The sequence below is a fragment of the Manduca sexta genome, chromosome 20 (assembly GCF_014839805.1).
Source record: "Manduca sexta isolate Smith_Timp_Sample1 chromosome 20, JHU_Msex_v1.0, whole genome shotgun sequence".
NCBI classification, from domain to species: domain Eukaryota; kingdom Metazoa; phylum Arthropoda; class Insecta; order Lepidoptera; family Sphingidae; genus Manduca; species Manduca sexta.
The window spans coordinates 6,950,551-6,971,972 of NC_051134.1; the positions used below are offsets into that span (position 1 = coordinate 6,950,551).

Below are 21,422 nucleotides of genomic sequence, written 5' to 3' on the forward strand. Positions count from 1 at the left end.
ATTGGATATGCGTGAGTATATTTCTGAATGAAAGTATGTTGTTGTCGCTACGACGTAGTAGAGTATTAGTAGTGGCATTAGGACGCGTAAAATTAAAATTACTTTTATTAATATTTATTTTGTTTAAAATTTACACTTTTTTATTTTACATCTACAGCTCAAGTAACTTATTGTAAAGTGTTATTTCATCATCATCATCATCTCAGCCACAGGAAGTCCACTGATGAACATAGGCCTCCCCCAAGGATCTCCACGTCGACCTGTTGGAAGCGGCCTGCATCCAGCGACTTCCTGCAACCTTAGCCAGGTCGTCCGTCCACCTTGTAGTTGCCAAAGTGTTATTTGCAAGTAGATAAGTATGTGGTTTCATATAGTAGCGCAATGTCAAAATGACCCTATATATCCTACTACTAAAAGTGTTATTTTCATTTTACCAGAAGATACTCCATTAACAATACGTTGCTTTTGTGTCGTGTCTCAAATACATTGGCAACGTCTGTCCGACGCCATAAAGTTATTGTTTAGTCATAAAAAGAACTGTAATAAACGTAGTTATGAATTATGATTCAATATCACAAAATGAATTTCGTTTCTTGTCTCATAGTTTCTTGTTGATGATTTTGATATAATTCCCAATATTGTAAGATTTATTTTACTCTCGTTATTAAACTATGCTTCGTATCTATGCATTTAGGAATTTTATGAGGTTGTTTTTATTAATAAAAGTTATAGTATTATGTTTTGATTATATTTTAAAACAGTTATTATGTAAGCTATCTTAATGTCATTATACGATACGTTTTCTTTGTTATATGTGTGAATGATGGATTAAAAAAATCGATCAGATGCTCGCAATAAGTTACAGAAGCATCTATCTATTACCAAATAAATTTCAGAATCGGACCATTAATGTCAGAGATTATGATGTTTTAATAACAAAACAATCTTAAAATATTAGTATAGACTTGTGATGATGAAACTATCAGTATACAACTTGTTAGTAAGTAAATCAGGTTAAACAATCAACACAAAGCATTTTAACAGTAACAGCACCGCAGTAAGTTTATTACTCAAACAAGAAGCGCAAGTAGTTTCGTTTTTTACTTTTAAGTGGTAAAGTTGGGAGTACAATGAAAATTTCAGTATCTTTTCTCTGTAGTGCTTTGCGGTTCTTCTCTCGGATTCGGCTCTTGGGAACAATTGCCCGTTGTGCAGTTGCTCATCAATTGTATTGCGCCGTTCACTTTACTTGCAAAAGGTTAATAAATAAAATTATTTTAAAATAATGATTTCTTATGCTTACGCGCAGGCTTCAGTGTTCATTGGGAGTAAATCTTAAACAAATTTATCTCGACAAAAACAGTAAAGCACTTTTATTTAAAAAATATTTTGATTTGAATATAGTGTTACGCTTTTAATGCAAGTGATAGTTTTGTAAAAAATAAGTCGGAAGAAATAATGTCCTCTTGTTCCTTAATATTAAAACCGATTAAAAAAAACGATTTTCTTTTATATTATTTTTCAGCCTAAATATCCCGAAAAATATAAGCATGACATTATATTTTAATATTTTGAGAAGTTGGTCTATTGTATTACAACTTACTACACACCTACCTACCCTTCACATTTCCCTACATAGCTCTCAATACCTCCGCACACTGCGAGTGCAATAAATACGAAGTTCGCGCCATTTCTCCGCGATAGCACAGTTTTATTGTAATTTTATTCACCACATTAGAACTACAAACGCGTCTGGCGAATGTAAAACGGTTTGATTAATTAGCAAAACTCACGGCGAGTGGATTGGGCGGCTCTCAAATTTAGGAAGAGCACATACAACCGTGCCACAGTAAAATACACGTGAAATTTACTTCTCTTTTCTAATTTACGACTTTTATGTCTAAAGCGGTAGAAGAGCGGCAACTAGAACACCTAGTCACACTTATCCGAGCTCACATTTGTCCTATGATATGTTATAAACCAATTATATAGAGAAGAAATTCTATTGATGGTTGTCTGAGGTGTGTTTTTCGAAATTTTCTTGTAAGGCTTGTGAATCTCATTGAAAACTTCGCGGTTTATTAGTTTCACCTATTTACTTGTACATATTTTTGCAAAAAATCCTGTTTATAGACTAGTTTTTTATGCATAATACGTATAAAATACTTTTTAGTACTTACCCGCAAAAAATCTTATTAATAAATTAGTTTTAATTTATGCATAATACGTAGAAAGCATTCCCTGATCTAGAAATCAAATAAAGGAGTTTACGTTGTAGGTGTTGCGCATAATGTACTCATAATACGGTGCATTATCTTCGATTAAGTTAGAGCGCATTACGCTCTCATCCCCTCACGTTTTACGACATCCAAGAGGAAGGCGCGCTGCTCGTTACATGAGCCGGGAACGTATAGTTCAGCTGTTATCAAATATTTTTATGTAGAAGCTCAAGTATCCCTGTAAAAATAGAGCATCTATGGTTGGCAAAGGTTTCCGTTCCATGATGTGAAAGGCGCCTAGTTGATATATTGAGAAACGGAAGCTTTTAAATAAAAATATCCGTATGTTACATTTTTGTATAATCCTGGAACGTATTTTTTTTTTTCAATTTGCAAAAATCAATAGATATCCATAGAATAGTCAGAAAATTATCGTAAATAACGGAAAACTGTCTGTCATATTACGGAAAGGTAAAAAATAAACAAAATTGATTGGTTTCGATACTTTATTTTTTCACAACGGAACATTTCAATACAGTTGTTAAATCGCTTTTTACAATATATTAGGCATTTACAAGTAGATATACATTTCGGGTACGAAATAAAGAAGACAAAACTTCTAAATAACCAACACTATTGTAGAGCTGTCTCTTGTGCAAAATGTCTACTTTAAGAAGATTATAAAATCATCTTTTTTAACTAAATGAGTTGTTTAATTCGATTGCGAATTTATGAAACATAATAAAAACAATACTACAATAAACTTCTACCCACATAATATTTCAAATGCTTCAAAGTAGACATTTTACAGTTACGACTTTACCATACTTTAGTAATATAAAATAATACTAACATAAAAGCATTCGTTGAAACAATTACAACTATATACATTAAATTTCCTGAGCTGTTTATACATTTGTTTGGGCAGCATTATTTTCTCAAATACTAAATTAACCACCCAAAAAACTATGAGTGGAAATTTTTTAATAGGTAATGTACGATTTTTGCTCAATATTCGTACACGCACTTACGTTAGATATATGATGAGATCTATAAGTAAACTTTTTGGGTTTCTTTATTTAACCATGCATCCAATTTTGGCATTTCGCTCTCACATTGAAATGGCTTTTATATCTGATATTTTCGTAGTTACCATGGCCCATGTATTCGTCAGCCCCTTTACTACACCAAAAAATCTGTCATAAAGACTAGTTCAAACAAATAGATTCAAGGGTCTGCCGATTAAATCCAGTAAAAAAAGTTCGCTTACTTCTGGCAACTGCTAAAAGATGAAATACTCCTTGTATTTTATAAAGACTACTATGTACGTACTATTAGATCCAGTGCAGATTACTTTGCAACGTTAATATTATACTAAACCCTTGATAATTTTCGTATAAGTCTTGGTTAATACCCAGAATTTCAAGCGTTGAATTTCAGGTTTCAGCAGCGTTTAAGCTGACAGCACTAGGTTCAGTTCTACAGCTAGTAAACAGCTTGGCGTTAATAGCATTTACACAAGCTTTTAAATTCCTTCCGTGAAGTTTTCGCCAGTGTTTCCAACTTATTTATTTATTACAACATTTACTATTTTTAAATGCCTTTTATGTCTTATTGGTTGCTTATAAAGTGGTTTATGGAACATTTAAATAATTGTAACTAATGTGTAAACCTAACAGAAATCTTTAAATAATCAAAGTAAAATAAAGTACTTGTTGTTCGCATAAATAATGCAATCCGCTGATTTGTCCGTCCATTTTTCCAGACGTTATATAACAAAACATTGCCGGAATCATCAGACTCGGCGTGAACATTTAGCCCAAACGAAACGGAACAAAAAATACAAATTTATTTCACACGATCCCACATTTACAATTCACGAAAAACACAGAATTTTCGACTCGAATAAGTGTAAGGCAAAAGAAATGTATTTATGCAAGCTTAAATGAAATGGGGCGAGATAATCCATCACATAAGCGTATTATCAGGTTATTGAGATTTAAATATTCAAAAAAACAAAATACACTGAGTTGTAAAAGATATTGCTTTAAAGCGATGCAGCGAAACGCGATTTGTTATTTGGTACAATGCGCATCGGTTGAATTTAAAATATATACTATTTAGAGGTTTTGTTTACATTCTACAGTTCGCTTTAAAATAGATTCAGATTTAATTTCAAGCTTCGTTTCGGCTGTTTCTGTTGCAGCTGATGCACGAAACGGGCGTATCCACTGCCTTTAAACTAACGGTTAGTTTATTGTAATTGCGTTCTAGATATTTTTAAATTAATAAAATGCTTTGTCTCTGATTTCCATCAGAAAAACATGCTTTTAATATCAATGTGGTACGTGTACACAGGAATTTTTAATGCCACAACTCTGCCGCGCTGTTCGTTCCCTGACAATAAAAGAGTTTACAACTATTTTTGCAGTTAAGCGCACAAAGCGCTGGCAATATTTGAATGTCAGAATGAATAGAACGTGCCCAAACAAAATGGACGCAAAAGAGAACAAAAACATAACTTTAAAAATCTGGAACGAATAAAAGCCAATATCTAAACATTTTTTAGGATTATATTTATTTTCTAATATTATATTAATGTATGACAGATAGTGTATCTGTTTTGATATGACTAAGTTCGTGCAAAATTATTTACAGCCATTCTATATTATCTATTGTTACAAATATTTGTATTTACAGGGGAAAAGAGTCGTTGTTTCACATTAACATATAGTTTACAAATATTCAAACATTAAAAAATAATACTGAAAATTTATTTCCACAGTTTTGATAGTGGTCAAATCTTTTAAATTACGGTCTATTTACAGCTGTTGACAGAAAGTCAAATCAAATTAAAAATATTCGTATATGACATGCTCAACGCCATACAGCGCATGCGTCACCACGGACTAGTTTAGCCACCGTTAGCAGACCGATATTCTTCCTTATTTTACTCCACAACCATGACCAAATAATAATTACCATAATCACAATTACACAAAACCGTAACACCATTTACAAAAATCTAGACTGTCCCAATGATACCCTCAATCCCTCAACAACCTTGGTTTCAGTGTTCACAGCACTCACAGTCCAGTTCTAGGTCACGCTAGGATCACTAGCAGAAGCACTAGGGTCCAAGAGTAGGTACACCTTGACGAGGAGTCGTGCGGGGGCCAGCCCTCGCTCCACGGGCCGCGCACCCCGGCCTCTGGTCACATCGTCGTTATCATCTCTGATGGAAGAATAACATGGCTTTATAATTGTAACAATCATTCTAGATGGACGTCAAAAATACTGGTGGTAGATTGTATGTGAGAGTTCATAGGATAGGTATCATCGCAATGTCTATTTCTGCCGCCAAGCAGCATTGTGTAGTCACTATTGTGTTCCGGTTTGAAGGACATTGTAGTCAGCGTAACTACTGGACATAATGAGATAATATCTCATGTCTCAAGATGGCGAGCGCAGTGGTACTCCAAACAATACTTAGTAATTCAAGGTATTGGATGATGTTTATACTGTTTATAGGCCGTTTTATCGCTTACCATCATTCGAACAGCAAGCTCGTCTCGTCATTCAAAGCAGTAAAAAAACAGGAAAGTTATCAAAACATTTAAAACTATTTTTATGGTTGGGATTTGAATAGGTAAATACATATTCAAATACGTTTTTTTCATGTTTTGCGTAACGGGACAAATTCAATCAAATGCAAAATGTTTTATAACTACGATGTATTTTTTCTTAACATATTACAATTTTGGATTTTCAAATATTTTGAGTTCATTCTCAGACAGAGTGCACGGATCACGTAATTAGAAGTTAGAAATATAGACTTACCAAGATTCTGCATTTGGTGTTGGCTCAGAACAATGTACGGGTTGTCTAGGCCAGGATCTTCGAGGACACCTCGATGCAGTTGTTCCAGGTGCCGCTCGGTATCGTCTTTAGGAAAAAGAAATTAGTTAAACATATTAAGAAATTTAAATTTTCTAAAAACTAGCTTATTACTTAGTTAGCTGGTGGTTGGATATATTTTATATCCGTCCGGATAGAGACCACCGTACACAAGATGTTAAAACCGGCCATAGTGGCCCACGTAAGCGTGTCGCGTTCTGGGATCAGCCTGTGTTTATCAGATTTCCACACGCCGGCATAGTCGCGTCAACTTCCGTGGGGTAATCATCTCTCAGTAACCAACATTCTATTGGACCCCACTCAACTTACCATCAGGTGCAGTGGGGTCACTTCGTCATATATAAAAATAAAATTAAAATAATTAATAATAAAAAAAATTGCTGCTCAATATCCTGGCGTTTTCAAGAAAAAATAAATGTCTTAGTTTTACTGCAGTCACGAAACTTATATCTTAGCTGTGCATGATTCTTGATATTAAGAATTTCAGCTGTCTTATTATATATTATGTTTTCCAGCATCGCTACCATTTGTAATTTATTTTACTTACACGACATCTGCGTGGTTGTAGGCGGAACTGTGGTAGTGGTGGTTGTCGTCGTAGTGGTTGTGGTTGTAGTGGTTGTTGTAGTTGTGGTAGTCAACACTGTCAAACGTAATATAAACTTAATGTAATGCTTTGAAATATGACGATTTATGAGCATTGTGATTTTAAATTAAGTCCTCTGAAGTGACAAATTAATTTCACGCCTAGTGGAATAAAAAAATTGTTTTCTTTGAATTCAAAGCAAGCAATTCAAACCAAAGCTAAACTGAGTTTAAATTTGTTTCTTAAAGGTTATCGCTATACAAATGGCTCTACCTAATTTATTAGAATAAAATCTTATATATCAAGTACTGCAACTATTTAATGGTGTTTTATACCTAGTCTTGCCATAAATATTGTAATAAAGAAAAAAGAAAATTGTTAACTGCAAATAACATTTATTACTTTTACAGTGTGTCAGTTTAATACATAAATATAAAACAATTAAAAATATAAAAAGCTTATTCGAAGTGGTCTCCATTGGCTGCAATACAGTCCTTTAAACGATGAGGCCAGTTATCAATAGAAGCACGCACTCTTTCCATGGGAAAATTCTTCACTGCCAATCGTATAGATTGTTTTAGGGACTCAAAGTATCATGGCGTTTAGAGCAAGCTGTACTCTCTAAAACTGACCACAAATCATAATCCAGCGGATTAAGATCGGGACTAGACGACGGCCAGTCTTCAGCTCTGATGAAGTCCGAAACGTTCGATTCCAACCAAGACTGCGTGGACCGAGCTTTATGACCCGGCGCCGAGTCTTGCTGGAAGGACCATACTTGGTTATTGAACATGGTGATGTTAAGGGGCTTAACTACCTTCTCAAGAATGGTATCTTGATACACTTGTGCCGATGTTTTGATACCTTTTCACAAAAATATGGCTCAGTCACTCCTTCATAGCTAACACCCCACCAAACCATCACTGAAGTCGGATAATGTCCACGTTGCACTCTGTCGACTAATTGGGAAGCTTCCTTAGAGCTTTGAGCATAAATACGGTCATTTTGTTTGTTAGAATGTTGCTCAATTGTAAAAATTTTCTCATCCGTAAACAAAATTTTTCTGTGACCTCCCTTTGCGTACCGCTTCAGTAGTTGTTTCGATTTTACCACCCTATTCTTCTTTAAATTATCAGTTAAGAAATGGCCAGTGCGTCTCTTATAGGCTGCAAGTCCTAAGTCATCTTTTAAAATACGCGACATGGTTCTAGGTGCTATCTTCATTTCCCGAGATAAAATCTTTTGCTTTCGGACAGGATTTCTTCGAATTCTTTCCCTTACTGCTTTGACCACCTTTTTCGTACGAACACTACGTGGACGGCCAGATCTTTTCTGTCACAAACAGAGGAGGTCTCATTGTACCTATTAATAGCCCGGTACACAAACATTTTACTAATACCAAGTGTATGGAGAGTTTTAAAAATTGCATTTGGCTCCATACCTACTTTGTGTAATGCTATCACAGCGATTCGGTTCTCTTTATCACCCCACACCATTTTAATATCGCAAAATATTTTACAATGTATTGGCGCCAAAATGAGAAAACACAATGAACAATCGTATAAAAATTACAGATTCGAAATTCAAATGTAATATTTTTTTATAATTAAGTGTAACAGTATTTATGGCCAGACTAAGTATAAAGATTACTTATATTTACGCTAATGTAAGACATTAAAAAAATACTAATTTAACGATTCATGTCTACGAGGCGGACTCAGGGCAGAGTGTTTTATATTAAAAGGAGGTAACGATACGCGATGAATTTAACTGCTTTTAGAGAAAATAGCTGGGCCCTTATTCTGTATGATAGTGTAAACGCGTAACGCGGCCGCGTCATGTTATCTTCGTGAAATGTACGTGGAATGGTATCCTGTAAGCTAATTTCTATAGTCCTAAACATGATGCGTTGTTACGTGCTTGTTACGCACTGTTAAAATAACGTACGGGATAGAGAATAAGGCTCCTGAGAAGTTATTAAACTAGTTTGCAAGTACGTAAACATAAAATAAAAAATCTTAATCGACGCGTGAAAGTTCATCATGTCTAAGCGAGAATCAGTAAATCTTGAGAAGAATGCTTTAAAGTTTTGATTTAAATATGAAAATTCATAACAATTCAACTTTTAATTTTATAAAGATATAGTCTAATGTTATTAAAATTTTCCTAGACCTACAAAACCTAGATCAAATGACGTTGAAAAAAATGGCGATTCAAAATATTTATATAATTTATTTTCGGTATATTTGTCGCTTAGATATTATGGTCTTTCAAGCGTCGAAATGTATTTTTAATTTATTATACCTTGAAACTAATTCTAAAAAAGACCAGCACTTATTCTTACAGTTCTTCTCTGGTTGAAACTGCTTTTCAAACTGGTCGTAGAGAAAAAAGTATGGATTTACGATATTTCTACTTATAAACATCTTTCTAATTTGCGCTATAATTCCCTTTTAGGTCTTCATAAGTTAAAGATCTATTATACTTACAATGCAGAAACAGCTCCGCTTGGGCGCGTCCAAGCGTGTTCTCTACGTGACAGCGATACGCCCCGGCATCTTCCCTGGACATGTCCGTCACCATCAGGCTGATGGTGTGGCGGTATCCTCTCGAACTCATGCTTAATCTGTGCTTTGTACCTGTGGATACATACTCTGTATACTGTACTGTACTGATACACTGTAATGTTGCCAATTGTAGGGTATATTTCATATAGGCTCGGTTAGCGACCTCTGAACACAAGGTTTTAAAACCCGCTAGACGTCAGAATTGTATCGACTGCTGGGCCCTTATTCTGTATGATAGTGTAAACGCGTAACGCGGCCGTGTCATGTTATCTTCGAGAAATGTGCGTGGAATGGTATTCTGTAAGGCAAATTTCTATAGTCCTAAACATGATGCGTTGTGTTACGTGCTTGTTACACACTGTCAAAATAACGTGCGGGATAGAGAATAAGGCCCCTGAGGGTTAATCTCTTCTCAGACAACATTCTATTGGACCCCACTCTACTTACCATTTACCTTCCTTCTATGGGGTCTATCGCGTCTCTGATCGCGTACTAGTGCAATCTCAAGATATAATAAGCCTGTATCTCTCAGATATAATGCATCTCTTTCTTAGTGAAAGCATATTCTAAAGTTTTAGATATTAGCAGAATTAATTTAAAAAATGCAGTTGTATTATATTTGATTAACTTTTGCTAAAGGATTATCTCTCTTAAAAGTAAACTGGATTAAAAATCTTACTATGCACTATGGGATGTAAAGTGGTATATATCATATTTATTCAGGTGTGGTTTATCTGTTTTCAAATCATCCCCATTTATAGTATATTCCTAACAAACAATCAAAACCACATTTATATTTTATTAATACTAAATCATTTACATTGTTCCCATCAGTCAATTCAAGCTTCATTGCCGCAATAGTGATTAAACAGCTAATAATTAATCGCAAATTGTTCCAACAATACGTAATTTGATTCGGAACTTATTATGCAAATGATAAAGTTTGCGAACTCGTTATAGTGTTATTTTAATCACATATTGACCGAATTTCCGACAGGAAGTAGTGACGTTAATTAAAAGTATATTGGACCGCACATTGATTGGTTAAACTACGTTACGTATGTTGGGGTATTTCTGTGTTAACATAACTTCGGAGGTTGTATAATGAATTCTTATGTTTACGCCAATGTTACGCATTGAAATAAAAGTATTTTGGGATTTTATCGCGTTTTTTATAGTATTTATTTATTTATTTATTATTACTTCGAAAACTTACAGCCTAGCATATATAGTCTTAAGTATTATAAATATACAACAGGGCCAATAACAAGTTCACCGGTAGGTTAATACAAAATTGCGAAAGAGGCAAGTTCACAAAAACCGGTCAATAATAAGGAGCTGTAGTCATCGATACATATATGTATCTAGTATTACTACATACTAGATCTAGCGTTCCGTACACTCATTATTTTCAATTCAACTCTACTGCAATCCGTACACCAGGCTTTAGCATGATTTCAACATTAACAGTGTGTGGCTATGTACGGAGTGACGCTCATAATATAAGAACTCGAGTCTAAGTGGAAACCTGGATTATGTTTTTTTTCCGACGTTTCGAAAACTACAATCTTCATGGTCAAGGGGTGGACTGAGGTGTTAGTCCTTCAAAATTCATCGGCCACATGAATTCAGCAGACAATGGGTCCATTAGTTGCTCCGCTGTCTACACTTTAGGGGCAATAAGCGTGTGTTTGTATTTTATATCTGGAGTCAAATTGACTTTTCTGGATATAGCAATAACTTGTTTGAACTCCGCGCCCTGGGTTCTTTGGATATGAAATATGGAAAAGTAATTGATTTAAAGCATTACAATATTTTTATGAAGATCCATGTACCTCTACTAAAGTTTTAGTTTTCAAATTCATCACAATATGTACTTAGTCTGGCCATAAATACTGTTACACTTAATTATAAAAAAATATTACATTTGAATTTCGAATCTGTCATTTTTATACGATTGTTCATTGTGTTTTCTCATTTTGGCGCCAATACATTGTAAAATATTTTGCGATATTAAAATGGTGTGGGGTGATAAAGAGAACCGAATCGCTGTGATAGCATTACACAAAGTAGGTATGGAGCCAAATGCAATTTTTAAAACTCTCCATACACTTGGTATTAGTAAAATGTTTGTGTACCGGGCTATTAATAGGTACAATGAGACCTCCTCTGTTTGTGACAGAAAAGATCTGGCCGTCCACGTAGTGTTCGTACGAAAAAGGTGGTCAAAGCAGTAAGGGAAAGAATTCGAAGAAATCCTGTCCGAAAGCAAAAGATTTTATCTCGGGAAATGAAGATAGCACCTAGAACCATGTCGCGTATTTTAAAAGATGACTTAGGACTTGCAGCCTATAAGAGACGCACTGGCCATTTCTTAACTGATAATTTAAAGAAGAATAGGGTGGTAAAATCGAAACAACTACTGAAGCGGTACGCAAAGGGAGGTCACAGAAAAATTTTGTTTACGGATGAGAAAATTTTTACAATTGAGCAACATTTTAACAAACAAAATGACCGTATTTATGCTCAAAGCTCTAAGGAAGCTTCCCAATTAGTCGACAGAGTGCAACGTGGACATTATCCGACTTCAGTGATGGTTTGGTGGGGTGTTAGCTATGAAGGAGTGACTGAGCCATATTTTTGTGAAAAAGGTATCAAAACATCGGCACAAGTGTATCAAGATACCATTCTTGAGAAGGTAGTTAAGCCCCTTAACATCACCATGTTCAATAACCAAGTATGGTCCTTCCAGCAAGACTCGGCGCCGGGTCATAAAGCTCGGTCCACGCAGTCTTGGTTGGAATCGAACGTTTCGGACTTCATCAGAGCTGAAGACTGGCCGTCGTCTAGTCCCGATCTTAATCCGCTGGATTATGATTTGTGGTCAGTTTTAGAGAGTACAGCTTGCTCTAAACGCCATGATAATTTGAGTCCCTAAAACAATCTATACGATTGGCAGTGAAGAATTTTCCCATGGAAAGAGTGCGTGCTTCTATTGATAACTGGCCTCATCGTTTAAAGGACTGTATTGCAGCCAATGGAGACCACTTCGAATAAGCTTTTTATATTTTTAATTGTTTTATATTTATGTATTAAACTGACACACTGTAAAAGTAATAAATGTTATTTGCAGTTAACAATTTTCTTTTTTCTTTATTACAATATTTATGGCAAGACTAGGTATATCCGTTTTTAATGATTTGTTTGACCGCGCTAATGTATTGGAACAATTGAACGATTTCGAAAACTTATTCACCCATAGAAAGCTAGATTATTCACAAGTGGTAAAAGCTTTATTCCAGAAATGAATTATAAAATCTCATAAAAGGTGTTAATAACATACAATTAATAGTTTGAAACCGAGTCTAAATGATTACTATCATAGCACAACACCTATTAGACATCTTTAGTATATCAATTAAAAATGGTCATATATTTATGTTTTACTTACCGTTAACCAACCTCTGCTCCCCGTTCAGAGTCCAGTATACCCCTGGATTAGGAAAAGCTTCAGCAGTGCATTGGAGGGTGACGGAACCTCCTGCTGGAGCCCTTATCGCAACTCGTCCCGCCCACACTGATGGCGCAACTGTACAAAAAATATACATTAAATACATTATAGTACTTATCGTAGCATTGTTTTGGGATCCAATATTTGATAATTTTTTATTAAAATTTGACAAAACATACAAAAAATATAAAAGAAACATCAACTTGGTACAATTAATAACACAAAAAACTGTTAAAGAAAATAGCGTGAAAACTTCGTTCCAAAAATCCGATAGTTTGGTTTCTAAACTAAAACTATTCCCTTATTCAAACTGATGCTGTCATTAAAAATGTATTTAGACAAGCATAAATCTTTAAGAATGGCCTGGCAAACAAAACATTTATCGAGATTGGAAATTTTCACAAAGTGAAAGAAAATCGAGCGTACTTTATCAATGTTTTAGGCTCCTGGATTTCTGATAAGCCCATAAGATGTCTGAGTATTTGCTCTTAAACGAATTTTAAAGTAGTAGTGATGGCGAGGCGTACATTTTCATCAAAGGCAGCTATTTAATTACATCAGATGGCGCCATTACGATGCTTGATACAAAGACGCTTTAGGACAACATACAGGCGATAAAAGTGGAGGACTGTTGAGTTGAAACTTTGCTGCTTATTTTTTCTAATAGAAGGTAGGCGAATGAACATAGAAAAATCTGGGGAGGTTATTAGTTTGAGTATATTGGAAGGGAGATACACAGTAATGACGTCAGGCAATTTAAATGGCCTAATACAAAATAATGAGCTTCTAAAAAAATAATTAACACGGTTGACAAAAACAACTCACACATAATGTTGATTTGGATTCTTTTGCTGACCGAAGGCGGCACTCCATTTGTGGCTATGCATAAGTACGCTCCCGATGATACGCGTTCCACTCCGGTCAGGTTCAACCAGAGCCCACTCCACTTGGACACTGGAAAGGAAATATGTAAGAAAAGGAACGCATAAAGGCTAATTACATATGAACGCTAAATATATTTTAATCATAATGTCTTTGTCGAATTCTTATAGATGCCAGTGCCAGCATAAGATTTTAAATGTGTTTAGCAGCAAGTCGTTATACAAGCCCGGCTTAAACATAAAAAAACAAAAGGAAAATATGCATTACCACTTTAATAAAACAAAACTAGAAAGAAAAGTTGGAAAGGGGAAACTAGATAACCTAAATATTCGATAAGTAAAGAGAAGATATAACAATGGCATTCGTTTCAGGGAAAATGGAAGCTCTTAAATAAAATAAGATAACGTTGTACTTTTAAATAAAACACAGATCCATCAATAAATTACTGTTTTAATATTACACTCAAGAGATTCATAAAGAGACGACTATGGTTTATTCGGTACGGCATCTTCATCAATCAATGGTGGAAACTTATTAGAATTACGTTGTAAAAAAATACACTAATGATAAGTGCCATGGTTGCTTATGTAAATAGTTGTTATACGTAGATACTTCTTGTCTTATTATTACACTACCAAAATAAACTAAATTCAATTATAAAACGATATCTAAAAATTTAAAAACAATCGTTGTTCGCGGGTAATAAATAAAGTACATAACCAAATTTCATCAACTATCCGGACATACGCAGTTGTTTTATTTAATGAAAAATCGCATCGAGTGTACCAAAACAGAGCTTTATCTAGTCAACATTTTAGTTCAATAGAGACATTTCCTCGCGCTGTTTCAAAAGTAAATACAGTTCATTTTCAGTGCTCCTATAGCAGAAATAAATTGAAAATGAAGTTTGTATTTATTTTGAAACGAACAATTCATTTTTGTTTTTATTGACCCGCTGAGGCTGCGATACGTAAAACCTAATGGTGTTGGATTGATTTTAAAAAGTCATTATTGTTAACACAGCAGTGTTTATTTTCAGATAAATGATGAAAAATTATTATTTACCATGTTCGATTTCATGCAAGAAAATTTCAAACTTCGTTAAGGTTGCATTTTAAATCGCGCGATCTTTAGGCTGTATACTGCAATGGACTGCTTTGTAACATGTAGAACAAGGTGGTGTTGCTACTGTTTATGGATATGTGGCACGGATCATTGCCAAAAACATTTGTTTTACTTGTTATTTTATTGAAGTAGAAATATACATATAGATCTATTCGTATATATAATATTATAACCCCATTTATGTTTAATGTATTTGGACTTAAGGTTTAATTAAACATATTAGAAACCCGTAGAAATTACGCTATACAAATGTTAAAGATCTGATCAGGCCATAGTATTGCTCCGAGAATCCTGGGACACCATTCCGGTTGACAAATGTTTTGCCTCGAAGCCCATTAACGAACTTATACTCATAATTATAAAGATAAACCTTCAGATCGTAACAAAACAGTAACATAATTAATATAAGCAGAATTCGCACATTCACCCGCTTTTATTTGGAAAACAATCGCATTTATATAAAGAAGGGGTGTGATTGTCTTTATCTGTTGCTCGCACTACCGCCGCGCACATTACAAGTAACAACCTCAGCAAAAACTGTCACCCCCTCACACAAGTTGTGGCTCGCGACAACTAAATGTGGGCACACAAAGGCGAAACTTTTGTGGTTATGAATACTGGCTCTTATTTGCATTGTACGCTCAACTTTTATGCAAGGAATCGTATCCTTTGCGTATTGGAAATCTCTTTTGTTTCTGTTCTTGGCTCGGTTTGAACGTTTGTTATTAAACTCTGCGGTTTTTGAGACTGGCGATGTTTGTAAGATCTTTTGTCTAAAGCCTCTTTGGAAGTTTATGTAAGAGTCAAATCCTTTGGGTGTTTGGAAACAATAAAAGATTTACAATAGAAATAAGAAATGTCCATTGTTATGTAATACCCAAAAATTGAATTTGAATAATTTGAATTGTTTTCTTTTTAGAAAGGTATAGGATACAAATTAAATCATATAATATAAGTCTAGAAGCCATTCAGATCGTAACAAGAAAATTACTTTTCTCGTACAAAACGGACTTTTACCCCCATTAACAGATCAAGGGATCATTTCAATGGGATTGTGCGGCTTAGCTATGTCGACGTTCGTTACTGAGAACATAAACCTCATTGATGAACCTCAGGAGGCTTATACGGTTCGGATATCATTAGATTTTTGTCGTTGCCGATTGGGAGCGAATCCGCCGCTGTCATTAATCTGTAGGAAGAGCCTTCTTAATTAGGAGCGTTCATTAGATCATTCCTTATTTCAAGATGATCCGATACAAGTATTTATTCCAGAAATCAGGTGTTAACTGTTATCTGCAGGATAACCCCTTAGTTGTGGTAGCGGAAAAATGGTAATCTTGAGATTTAACTTTTAGGACAGGCAATAGAGTAATTGTCTTTTAAACACTTGCACGAATTGATTGAAATGGGAATATAATGTGCTTATTATGGCACTGATATTATCAATTGTAATCTGGCAAATCTCTCTGGAAATAAAGGTATGAGCTCATGAAAGTGAATTATAATGTATAAATATGTAATGCAGGAAGTTCTGCGTTTGAATTATTTGCAGGCGTATAGTTTGTTGATATATAATGTAAAAATGTTCATTTCTGGAATTAAGTCTGAATTTATACCAGACAATATGGTGATAGGCTAACTTCCTATCATATCATAGACCGGAAAACACTCTTGTTGCACGTCTGCCTACCCCTTTGGCCTCTAAGGCGTGATGTATGTGTGTAACAATCTTTATCTTACCCAAAGTTTGGTTATCGATTTTGAAGTGTCTGGAGTCTTCCCTCCTCCACGCTATATTGGGGGGTGGGGTGCCCGTTGCTATACACCGTAGAGCTGCATCATCACCTTCCTTGATCAACACTTCACTACTACTCGCCTCGTCGTCGATATCTGGTGGCACTGTTGGAAACATATGAAAATTTTTTTAGTTAACAATATTTTTTTGTAGAAAGCTACGATGTGCATATAATTTGGAGTATTGATTAATCATCACAACTGCCCATAAGCATCACAGTTGTACAGAAATATTGGATTCTTAGACTTTTAAAATACGGTTGTTTTTTCGTCCCAATAATACAAATAAAAATTTCTTAGAAGATAGTCAAAATTAAACAGTTTAAACAACTAAGCATCTATTGCAAAACGATCATGATTAGCAGATATTATAATATCTTGTTCAAACTGCTGTAAGTGCCAAAACTAAGTTTGCGAGAAAGTAGATTGACTAAGTTCATAAAACTTAATTTGGTCTAACGATTAAACTGTCAGATATTCAATTAGGAAGTTTATGTGCTAAGCATTTAACATTTAATTTGATATATTAATAACTAGGCTTTATCCGTGGTGTCGCCCGCTTGTAAGTCTTTTAATAGTAAATATTTTCAGGGATGAAAAAATGCCTTTAATATTATGTATCTTTTAATAAATGTAAAAAAGCCGAGACGAATATCCGCAAGTTCAAATACCAAAGGCACACATTTCTGACTTTTTAAAATTGTGTATGTATTCTTTGTGAATTATCGCTTGCTTTAACGGCGAAGGAAAACATCGTGAGGACACCTGCATACCGAGAAGGTCTCTATAGAAATTTTGATTGTGTATGAAGTCGTCTAATCCGCACTAGGCTAGCGTGGTGAACTAATGCCTGATCCCTCTCAGTAGTAGAGAAGGCCCCTGCCCAGCAGTGGGAATACAGCGCTGATATTATTATAATTATAAATATTGATTTATAATTATAGCGCTGTATTTCCACAATGGAACAATTTCCACTTTACCAAATTTTATCCGCAACGCATCTGATTCCTCATGAACCTGTCACAAATTTTTACTCTCTGACTTGCAATACATACATAATATTATACCCACTATATTTCAATAAAGTCGCTGAAAAAAAGAACTTTCATTTTAGTATATTTTATCACATTTTGCCGTAAGTTATAATTTATCATGTCTGGAACCAGCAGCGCAGGATGATCAGTTCATTCTGAGTTCTACAATAACAACGGTTAGGGCATTTATCATTTTTGTAACTACTTTATGTATCGAGAATGATTTATTATCAGTGTCTTTTAATATACTAATTAACTTTATTTAAAATTTAGTGCCTTATCGGACAGTGTCATTCTCTCACGTGGTAAATCGTATTGAAATAGTAGATACGGTAATGACCAGATATATCACATATCTAGCACGTTTTAAGATCAGATTGAACAGAAGCAACTGCAATGTATTTGAGAAGTAAATCGTATCTAAGTTTACGTTTATCTCATAAGGTGTTAAACTATAGACGTTGACGAGACCAGAGAAGTAAACGCAAACATAGAATGCGTTAGATAAGCCATTGCCCATGTCTAAAGGCGAGCATGCAGGGGAACATTGAAATGACAGTGATAGACAGGAATGGAAGGCGAACATATCTGGTTTAACACAAATAAGGAAATGAGTAAATCGTAATTTAACTGTATACTATGCAGAAATATATAGCAATACCGTATATACGTAGCATACAGTAAAGGAAAGAAATATAATAAGGCAACGCTAGTAAAATGGTATGCTTTAAATTATATGAAAACTCAAAATATTACTATTCTCTATTGTAGTTGTAGAAATCTGTGGTCTTATCATCGACTTTGTTTAACTTGTTACAACTTCTATTAATTCAACAAACCAAATAGTTTTACTTTAAAATAGTGCTTGTTCATTTCGTATTTACTTACGACAAGTTAAAACATTCTCTAGGTTTAAACAAAGATATCTGTTAAAACCAAAGTTTTCCCAAATAGTCTATCTTCCAAATCTGAAACTTCAATTTCATATTGCTACTGACAAAATATCAACACGGACAGGGATTTCCGTATACAAGGTGTAAAGTTCGTTATCGAAGCCTACGTAAGTATGTGGTGCTCCGGGATCAGCCTATGTTTATCGGGATTCAAAGATGCCTGCATAATTCTTTCGACGATTTAGCGGGGGATAGCAAAATATTCGTCTTTATTTAATATCAAGTGCAGCAGGGTTAATTTGCCATGTTCGTACAATAACAAAAAATATTTTAATGAGTAATAAGCGGCGATAGCCTAGTTGGGTGTGGAACGGACTGCCGAGACGAATGTCCGCAGGTTCAAATCCCAAGGGCACACACCTCTGACTTTTCTAAAAATCATGTGTGTATTCTTTGTGAATTTATCGTTCGCTTTAACGGTGAAGGAAAACGTCGTGAGGTAACCTGCACATCTGAGAAGTTCTCTATAGGAATTTCGAAGGTGTGTGAAGTCTATCAATCCGCACTAGGCCAGCGTGGTGGACTAAGGCCTAATCCCTCTCAGTAGTAGAGGAGGCCCGTGCTCAGCAGTGGGCAAGTATATAATACAGGGCTGATATTATTATTATTTTAATGAGTTGCATACCAACCTACAACCTGCAGCAGATGAGTCTGGCTCATCATGGGTTCGGTGTTGACTTGACACATGTACCGGCCGCCGTCCCCAGGGCCGATCTCTTTCAGCCCCAGGGTCCAGGATCCGTCTCCGTGGCTCACGCTGATGCGATGGTTCTTGGTGATCACGTGGCCCGCGATCGTGAGGATTGTCTGCGTGTCGACGCGAAGCCACGCGACCTTGATAATAAGAGAAGAGTAAGAGTATGAATAATATATATACTCCCATTGTCAATACGAAAGTAACTTTATTACGCTTGAATGGATGAACCATTAAACCGATTTCGATAAAATTTGGAGATATTTTGAGACCAAGGTAAGGACAAACGCAACTTTTATCCCGGGATAATATATTATACGACTTTTATTCCTAAAAATCTTTTCACGCGGGCAAAATCTATTTAGGGTATATAAATACACAACTATACACTCAAATGCCTAGCCTCATATTCATTACGTAAGAATAATGTAATATATTTGTTCTCTATTGAAGTTTTATAGGGAACCGTTAAAGTCATGATTTCAATCGTCAGGTTAGACTAGACTGTCAATTATTAAATCCAAAAAGAAACATAAAATGTATGAGACTATAGTTAGTATAACATTAGTTTCTCCTCTTAAACATTGCAAGACGATTATCACTCGAAAACTCTTAAAATTAGTTGCACGTTTACCCGCACCTTTAGGGACATCGTCGTGAGCTTATGTAATATGTACAAATTATTTTATTTCCTTTGATTATATTTTATTATAATGCAGAGAAGGAAGCGACATAACACATGAATTGCATAACAAGTTTCGTACAAAACTGTTTGCATATGATTGAGTAGCAGTTTCTAACTTTTGTTTCGATGCATTTTAATGCTGTTCCTCTTTCATGTTCAGAATATATTTTGTCTTTAATAATAGTTAGACTTATATTTATAGGAGAGAGAATTATACGGTTTATCTATGCTATCTTTGCATAGCTTGTAGGCTTCCCGTGGGTAATACGAGCAGCAGAACTAAATATTCACTAAATAGACAATATAATTACAATCATCAAGTTTCTATTTGTACAAAACCATGTCCGAACATCGGCTTTAGGAGCCCAGTCCATTTACTTCCTACATACTATTATTACAATGAGCTTGATTTTCGAAATATTTGATATTCGACCACATGCAATTTGTATTTAAATCATTTATGTAATAATTATATTTATCACTCAATTTATCTGTATATTTTGGCTGAGATGCATGGGGGATAATAAAAATAATATCTTTAAAATCCAAATTGATATGAATCAATGTTATGAAAAAAAATTCAATGAATAAGTTATAAGTTAGGAAAGGCCCTTGCTCTGTAGAATTAAGTATTAAAACTAGTAAGAACAAAGAAAAAAACTTTCTTACTGCCTCACCCCGTTATAATAAACACTCCCGAAAACATTTCCAATTCACTCTCAAATAATTTTGGCTCACATTTTTCAGCTACAATAAAAATCTGTAATGAAACAAACTTGTGGCAATATTTTTCCAAACTTTTCAAGACCCAATCCAATCAACACCTCCGTGAAGTATTTGACTTTGTGAGCTGATTTTTACTATTTACCCGGCAAAGTGGTGGGAACAAACTCATTCAGTACGCAGCGGGTGCAAAATTGAAGCCAAATCGGGCATCGCGAGAACACAAGCCTCAAAACTCGCCGTGATTGAACCGAGCGTAATTAAACGGCAAAATAAGTAGATTTGTGCAAAACTGATGCGAAATTCAGCGCTATACAACTGTAATTTGCTGAATCAGTTCTCCGTGTCCGTTGCGAATTAGATTTAGATTTATTGCTTTAGAGCTGTCTTAAGTTTTCTCAATTTGAATAAATGCAATTAATTCTTTAGTTATTTGGCTTGCGGCTTTAGCTGAGAGAAGATTGGTTTTGATTATTTTGTGTATATTTCTTTTCTCTTCGTGCAATGTCTTTAAGTTAAACATTTGTTTTGAACAACATGAAAAGTAACCACGGAGTGAATAATGTTCTTGAGTTTTAATAATCTTTGTAATTTATCAAGAAATTTACATTTTCTAAGATTTGTTATTTTCTTGTTTTAATTCTTTTATCTGTATTGTTTGTTCTTCATTTATAACAAATACCCCTTTGCACATTTTTGCATAATTCACGTAGATAACATGACTTTAAGTT

At 34.7% G+C, this 21,422-nt stretch overlaps 1 protein-coding gene across 1 annotated transcript in view; it reads right to left on the reverse strand.

Annotated features, from left to right (window-relative positions):
- Positions 1-2,711: 2,711 nt before the first annotated feature.
- The window catches only part of LOC115450642 (neurotrimin-like), a 100,808-nt gene continuing 82,097 nt past the window's right edge, over positions 2,712-21,422 (reverse strand). The window contains exons 3-10 of the mRNA XM_037440756.1: positions 19,219-19,423; positions 16,549-16,707; positions 13,627-13,755; positions 12,742-12,879; positions 9,213-9,362; positions 6,685-6,780; positions 6,060-6,164; positions 2,712-5,454 (exon numbers count right to left, since the gene is read on the reverse strand). Coding sequence (XP_037296653.1) covers positions 5,435-5,454; positions 6,060-6,164; positions 6,685-6,780; positions 9,213-9,362; positions 12,742-12,879; positions 13,627-13,755; positions 16,549-16,707; positions 19,219-19,423 — 1,002 coding nt within the window. The 3' untranslated portion in view covers positions 2,712-5,434. The remainder of the gene's footprint in view (positions 5,455-6,059; positions 6,165-6,684; positions 6,781-9,212; positions 9,363-12,741; positions 12,880-13,626; positions 13,756-16,548; positions 16,708-19,218; positions 19,424-21,422) is intronic.